Source organism: Sphaeroforma arctica (genome assembly GCF_001186125.1).
Source record: "Sphaeroforma arctica JP610 unplaced genomic scaffold supercont1.16, whole genome shotgun sequence".
Lineage (NCBI taxonomy): Eukaryota > Ichthyosporea > Ichthyophonida > Sphaeroforma > Sphaeroforma arctica.
This window is the reverse complement of record NW_014040542.1, coordinates 53,649-61,518: the sequence shown is the minus strand read 5'-3', so window position 1 is coordinate 61,518 and position 7,870 is coordinate 53,649. Positions and strand designations below refer to the sequence as shown.

General features: G+C 44.3%; 1 protein-coding gene across 1 annotated transcript in view; it reads right to left on the bottom strand.

Moving 5' to 3' along the window:
• Positions 1-265: 265 nt before the first annotated feature.
• SARC_00506 (lissencephaly-1) overlaps positions 266-7,870 on the bottom strand; it is an 8,089-nt gene continuing 484 nt past the window's right edge. The window contains exons 2-11 of the mRNA XM_014305792.1: positions 7,198-7,313; positions 6,929-7,054; positions 6,285-6,347; positions 5,656-5,714; positions 4,762-4,930; positions 3,714-3,816; positions 2,891-2,987; positions 1,772-2,041; positions 1,028-1,105; positions 266-494 (exon numbers count right to left, since the gene is read on the bottom strand). Coding sequence (XP_014161267.1) covers positions 342-494; positions 1,028-1,105; positions 1,772-2,041; positions 2,891-2,987; positions 3,714-3,816; positions 4,762-4,930; positions 5,656-5,714; positions 6,285-6,347; positions 6,929-7,054; positions 7,198-7,313 — 1,234 coding nt within the window. The 3' untranslated portion in view covers positions 266-341. The remainder of the gene's footprint in view (positions 495-1,027; positions 1,106-1,771; positions 2,042-2,890; positions 2,988-3,713; positions 3,817-4,761; positions 4,931-5,655; positions 5,715-6,284; positions 6,348-6,928; positions 7,055-7,197; positions 7,314-7,870) is intronic.

Below are 7,870 nucleotides of genomic sequence, written 5' to 3'. Positions count from 1 at the left end.
CAATATATATATATATATATATATATACGCACACACAGACAGACACAGACATAGACACAGACACAGACAAATATATATATATATATATATGCATATGTACATAATATATACACACACACACACATATATATATATATATATATAAATATATATACATATACATATGTACATATACATATTTTCACGATAACACCACATACACACATATTTATGCCGAATTGAAATTTAACACTCACGCTCGCAAATGGAAAGCAGAGCAAACGCTTCATTATCATCTTATTTTATTAATCCTTCGGAGCTCGATCCAAGTCATACTCGCACGCACGCTCGTTCGGCGCCCCTCATCGGCCCTCCCATACTTTGATACATTCATCAACACTGCCAGTGATCACCACCGGATTTGTGTGGTGTATGTCTAGAGTGCTACAGAAGTGTTCGTGTGCGTTGAGTGTCTTTGCCAATCGGCCCGCTGCAAGATCCCATATCCGCACGGTCTAGGTGGAGGAGTCAGACGATCGAGGCGAGAGTTGAGTATGAAATAAGGCAGAAAAGAAGCCCGCACTTACATTGATCAGATAGGAGTCGGCAAAGATTTGTGAGAATGAAGGACGCCCGGTCTCACAAACACCAATGGTGGCATTTACAACTCTGTTAATACTCAGAAAGTGCAGATATATGAGCCATATATATATATATATATATATGCAGGTATACATATGCGTATGCAAGTGCTGTTGAGAGCACGTACGTGGGAAGGGCGATGCCAAATACTTCTCAAAGCGCAAACTTGAATTGCCGACCATACGATATGGTCACGGAGCAGATATACTTTTAGTAGAAACATCTAAACATTCCAAAAATACTTGTTTCTGTACCCTAGTGAAATCCCATCGCAGATGCATTGCGCAACCAAACAATCACACGTCATAAACGAATGTTAGCTCGTAATACTTGCAAATAATTCTGCTACACTAAAATACAGCTATTCTATACGTTCGCACTGGCACAAGTACACAAGCGATCGCACCTTGTCATCCCCACATGAAAGCAGCAGCCTTCCATTCGGATGGAATGCTACTTCCCTCACCCAATTGTCGTGCCCCACCTGGATGCGAGATGAATGTGATGAGCAAGATAGGATCAGAACACTATATTGAGCATTTCGAAAATCATCAAATGTGTTCGTTAATTGAACAAATTTTCCAGACTGAATCCCATCTAACAATCCAGTAGCATAAAACGACCGACAATGTGCATCTCAAACAAGACTTGTTCCAAGGTACAGGGCAAATATAAGCGGAAGGTGCTAATCCATCAATATAAAACCTATTGCTAACTGATGGATCATAAATCACATATCAAGTTCACACTCGTAACACGCTATCATCGCAAGCAATTCATTGCTAGGCAATGTAACCGAGTACGCAGATCTTAACTAGAAGCAAGCGCAACAAATATATAGTTTGCAACAGCGTACATTGACCTCTCCAAACTGCTCAAAGGTGTTCCAATGTTGTGCTCACATGGCGACATATAATAGCAGGTCAGTCTCGCATTGGAGGTGCTGACTGTGGCGCCAGCAGTGAGAAAAGTGATTATACGAGTACTGCATGTCCGAAGGCGGAAGTCGGGCTTTCACACAACAAAATTCCAGACACACACACATCTACACCAATATATACAAACACCTAACTATCAGCCTATCGATACGCATTTCTACTTCACTATACACACCTCGTCATAACGAAAATCAGTACCCAAACGCACATACCAGCGTGGCAACACAATTGCCGTTGTTTGCGTCCCATATTTTAATAGCCTTATCTCGTGATCCCGTGGCCACAAACCGGCTAACAAGCCCATTCCTATTTTTGGCTGGCGCCTTTGTACTCGCGTCCCCTTCTTTGGGACCGCCTCTCATCAACTCCTCAATAGCCGCACACGCTTTCTCGTTGGCAAAGGCTACGCATTCGACCACATGTGAGTGTCCTCGTAATTCTAGCTTGGTCTCACCTGAACTAAGATTCCATATACGGACCGTCTGTAAGGGTGTGCGTGTGCACAAGCGCGAATGACATTAGTCAGTATACATATGCCTGCAGACTGTGGGGGTGCTATTGGTACAGCCATGTGGGCGAATAAGCATGTTAGGCGTCCCTTAGACATGTAAGGCCATACCAAATGCTTTCATTTGATGATAGGCGTCCTTTAGACATGTAAGGCCCTACCAAACGCTTTCATTTGATGTTAGGCGTCTCTTAGACATGTAAGGCCATACCAAATGCTTTCATTTGATGATAGGCGTCCTTTAGACATGTAAGGCCCTACCAAACGCTTTCATTTGATGTTAGGCGTCTCTTAGACATGTAAGGCCATACCAAATGCTTTCATTTGATGATAGGCGTCCTTTAGACATGTAAGGCCCTACCAAACGCTTTCATTTGATGTTAGGCGTCTCTTAGACATGTAAGGCCATACCAAACGCTTTCATTTGATGTTAAGCGTCCCTTAGACATGTTAGGCCATACCAAACGCTTTCATTTGATGTTAGGTGTCCCTTAGACATGTAAGCCCATACCAAACGCTTTCATTTGATGTTAGGCGTCCCTTAGACATGTGAGGCCATGCCAAACGCTTTCATTTGCACCGCGTTGTATCTCGGACTGCATGCTTCAAATGGTCTCTCAGATCCTTGAAATAGAACGACCGTCGTGTGATATAGCACGTCCGACAAGAATGTGCACAAAAGCATTCTCAAGGGCAAATAGGTTGTGTGGGATAGCAGACGGAATCAGACACAGACTTGGAAATTGGTGTTTAGACATATCTATGTACACTAAACACAGCAATTCGTTTGCGAAGAAGTGGACTGAGAGTGCAGCAGCCGCACCTGATCGTTAGACGCCGTCGCAAACATCGCGCTATCCACGGTGATGGCCACAGACCTCACCCAATCGGAATGGCCCTGGAAAGTCTTCACGCAGTATCTGATCAGAGAACGGAGGAACCAGGGGTGTCCATCAGAAACTGAACACAAGAAAAATGTGCAGAAAGGTTCGTTCTGTGGCGTGGTTTTGTCGTTTGTCGCACACGTCCTGTGGGCTGTAGTGTGGTTTTGGCCCAGCTGTACACCCACATCGCTTGTATAGGGATAGAGTAGAAGCGAGTCTCTGATAGAAATCTAAGAAGCAACGAAGCCCCCCCCCCTAAGACTACGTTGGTCGCTTGGATCCTGATATATATACAGAACCAGCTATTGAAAGGCAGCCGCAGACTAAGGTTAACTGTACACGTAGTAGATTATTATTCACCACACACCATACACGGCAGTAGGACCTCTGCATGCAGACTACTACCCACATGACTGTCCACAGTTAGGAATAAATAGAAATACTCGCACTGCAGATGCAAACACATACTTAGACAGCGGCGAACACCAGAAACCATAGGCAAAAGCACACATCCGTGATATACACGCAATCGCCGTCACATGCACTGATATCGAACCATACGTACACATTATGTCCACACGCTCACATCTAAAGCATCTGGTTGAAAAAGATGTCTATCTGCCACGGTATGCAACAATCACAAGGTAACAGTATTTACCGCCATACACATACATATATCACAATCACACACCTACCAAGGAGCACACATGGACAAGTTCCACCGCTCTAATACACGCGCAAGTACACTACCATCTCACCTACCCAGTAGCCACCTCCCACATTTTAATTGTCTTATCTCGCGAAGCAGAAAGGATATGATCCCCCGAGGGTGTAAAGGTCACTCCAGATATGTTGTGATCATGTCCTGTAACAATCAGGAGTAGTCTAAGTGGCAAACACGGCAGAAGTAGGCTGCCCAGCACCACACACATGGGGATGCTGATATGACACTCGCACGAGCACAAAGGATGACTACCTAACAGCTAACATCATCGAATGAATAGCGCGCGCAGGCTTTTGGGTGAATGGCAATTAAAGGAAAGCAACTGCGCTTCGGTGCTGTAAGTGTTTGCCGTCGGGTGATGAAAATAAAACGAATAACGCGCGATAGCCGGTCGTACATAGGCACAAGATCTTGACTTAAAGCTTTCCATCGAAACTGGTTACTATTTAGCAACGCTAATATGAGATCTCACGACTGAAGACGCCCACTCCGAAAAACGTTATCAGGGGCTGAGCTGCTGGCAATGCTGCCGTATCATAGTGACTGGGACAACGGAAGGACTACCTTATTGTTCAGAAACCGGTTTAAGAGCGTACACCAGAGGCACCGCTAGCTGCACCGTGCTCAGCATCCATGTAGCGCCCAATCATGGCTTCGAATGGTTGCTGCTAAGTACTACTAGACTCCGCTGCACGTACACGCACAAATACACACCAAGTAATAGAGACACAGCACTTATGAAAGGGTCTCAGTGACTATACCCAGAAGATGTCACATTGCTGTATACATAACACGTACGGCTCAAACATGTAGCACTTCATACGCTGCAAAAAAAATACACACCAGACACACAGCACTCATTGGAAGGTCTCACAGTGACTATACCCAGAAGATGTCACACTGCTGTACACATAACACGTACGGCTCAAACATGTAGCACTACATACGCAGCACAACAAATACACACCAAATATATAGACACACAGCACTCATTAGAATCATTCTACGGGTCTATCCAAAGTCAGACACACACATAAAAAAAACACAGAGCTGGCAAACGCACAGTCGATATCACGAGCGACATACCATAGAGTGTTTTTGTGCACTCGTATGTTTGGAAGTCCCACAGCTTGATGGTCAAATCAGCGGACGCCGATGCGATGACACTGCCGCTGTGGTTAAAGGCTATCGTCTGTACTATATTCGTGTGCCCCTTTAAGGTTCGCTCAAACTCTCCGGTCTCATAGTCCCACACCTGCAGAGAGGCGTGACGGCCAGCACGGTGAGTGAAGTGTACTGTGCAGTGGGTATGAGCACAGCTGCAGATGATATCACCAACCCACGAGAATACTTGAACCCACGAGAATACTTGCGACTGTAATACCGATAGACACCATATACAACTTATGAATTTCCCCCTCGCAATGTGGGCCAGGGAGCTCAATAACTTGTCAGAGTATGTGCAAGCCACATATATGAATGAAAAGTGCGAGAGACCCGCAGCAACTACAGTCTGAGACACATCACAGGGCGAGTGGTGCAAGATTGAGTCCAATACAACAAAAGTATGGGTTGTATAGGCTCAAAATAGCACTCAAAATAGCACTCAAAATTAGTAGAAAACACAATTAAACCTAAAAAACATCGCCGGCGATTCTGGTTAACCACGTTGAAGTATAGACATACGGTCCTATAGATAGCCTGGGTGAGCTCGCCACTGCTAGTTGTACTGCTCTGAAAAGTCTAACACACAAAGGTTTCAGGACTAATCGACATCTCATCCAAGGCTAATGAACCGACGAAGCACAACCGACGAAGCACAGATACAGCACAATTGGGATAGACAATCAGTGGCACGGCTTGGTTACTCATAATTAGAGTCATATAGGATGTATTACTACCATGTGAACTTCAGCCAATGACAGCAATGCCACTAAAAGTTGGAAAACACGCGGACAGCTTCGGGTAAGCCAAGTGTACCTTTATCGTGGCGTCTTCAGAGGCACTGGCAGCGAGGGCATAAACGGGATGGAATCGAACTGTGGGCGCCGGAAGCACAAGAAAGGACGAGACATTAGAGACAGCTAATCAACCGAACATAGTAAATCGAAAGCCGCAATTGTCAAGCACCCATCCGCACTTGTTCGGTCAGCACGAGACGGCTGACCGAGGATATGAAGCATCAGCTGAGGCTCCATCCCCGTTGGCTCGTATTGAGACAGGTGTACAGTACGAGTGCCCGTTGTGCTACTGCATTGTCAGCCACCTCCAAATAATTCCGGAACGAGTTTTCCCGCGCACAGAAGCCGTCAGTGGCGGCTTTTGATACTTTCATTGCTACGAACGCATCTATCTCAAAACCACAGCTCCAATCGTCGGTGCTTCTTTACAAATACGTATCCGCATTCCTGTGCTCGTGCTTTGGTGTTTGTCGCACGCACTATAGCCGGAGGGTAATCAGGACAGGCTGGGGCGGATGGGCGACAACATACATGCTCACACAATAGCTACAGTGTGTGTGTATAAACAAACTCAACAACATAAGTACATCAGTGCTGCGGTCCTGATGGCAACCAAGCCTCAAATACGTTGATGTGCCACTAACTTACCGCACGTAATGGGACCTCTATGTCCCTTTAACCTTTGTTTCTCCGGCGGCCGGGGTATCCAGTCTGCGCATTGGCCGGGAGAAAATAGGTAGAAATAAGTAAAGCTCTGTCAAGTGTCTTCTAAAGGTATAATAGAATCATTTCCATATTAATTAAGAGCTTCATTCACACATTTGATAAGTATAGCCTCGTACGGCGGCTCAGAAGACTCTGGCACACAGCGGTGGCCGCGATAAACATAGCACAGTAGAGAACTTGACAAGTACAACACAGTCGAAATGCAAGTGCTGTGGGGGGCTCCAACGAGGGATATGGTACATGCGTTCGCATATGCGACACGGTCCCATCTTTGCATACGATCGCGTGGCAAACAGTCAAGCACATATATCGCTAGCACCGGATCACAGAGCTACGCTGAGACCTAACCACAGAACTTGATACTCAGTACCCTGCCCTTGTCATTTTTGATTCACCAGACTTGAGGTTTGACCGAGACCAATGGAAAGCACTAGCTCCGACCATGAGTGCACGCACTGGCGATAGCCACAGGAACAAGCCTTATGCCTGGGACATATAATCTAGGGTCCGACTTTGGGTACAGGCTCTAACATCTGAATCAACATTTCATGTACTGTACATGATACCTTGGTTATTCGGTTTTCGGGTGGACGATTGGCTGAGTTCCTCCGTGAGGGTCGCCACTTGAGCTGTGAGGTCCATGACCTTCTTCTGAAGGCGCATCACCGATACCCATTTCTTCTCCAATAAACCTGCAGATAATCCGTTGTAGCGTAACAAAAATCACTGAGTTCTTCTCCTTATATGCCGACATACTAGACACAAACCCAATTGAGCAAGACCGAAAATGGAAATGTAGGAATGAGAGCGCCAACGGGCGGATATAAATGCTCGCCTGTGTTTTTTTTTGCTTCGTTGCCATCAAGCGGATCCATGAGAGCTTCGTTCTCAAGCGTACTAGCTGTCTGTGAGAGACCGGCGTCAAGTAGATACTGCATGATCGATTTGCGGCTGTGGGATGACGAACAACGCATGGTATGTGAGGATCTCCGGCGGTATATGGAGTGGTGCATAGTTCGAGTTCTAGCTTCAAATTATTATCATAGTTGAATATATATATATATATATATATATATATATATATATATATATAATATAGAAATAAATACATATATACATATAAAGTATATATACGTACACAGATGTGAATGATATGGAAGTAAAAATACGTACATAGGAAAATACATATTGAAATCCACATATAAACATATTCAAAACCCCACACTAACAATTATAAATATATATATATATATATCTATATATAGATAAATGGATATCTCAATAACAATAAATATATATATTTCTATACACACAGCTACAGGTATACATACACACACATACAAAGGCAAATATATTATATATATATATATATATAGATACACACAAAAACACACAAAAAAACACACGCGCACAATAAATGTAAACAGATACACACACATATTATATATATATATATATATATATATGCGTACATACATACACACACAAACACAAACACAAACACAAAC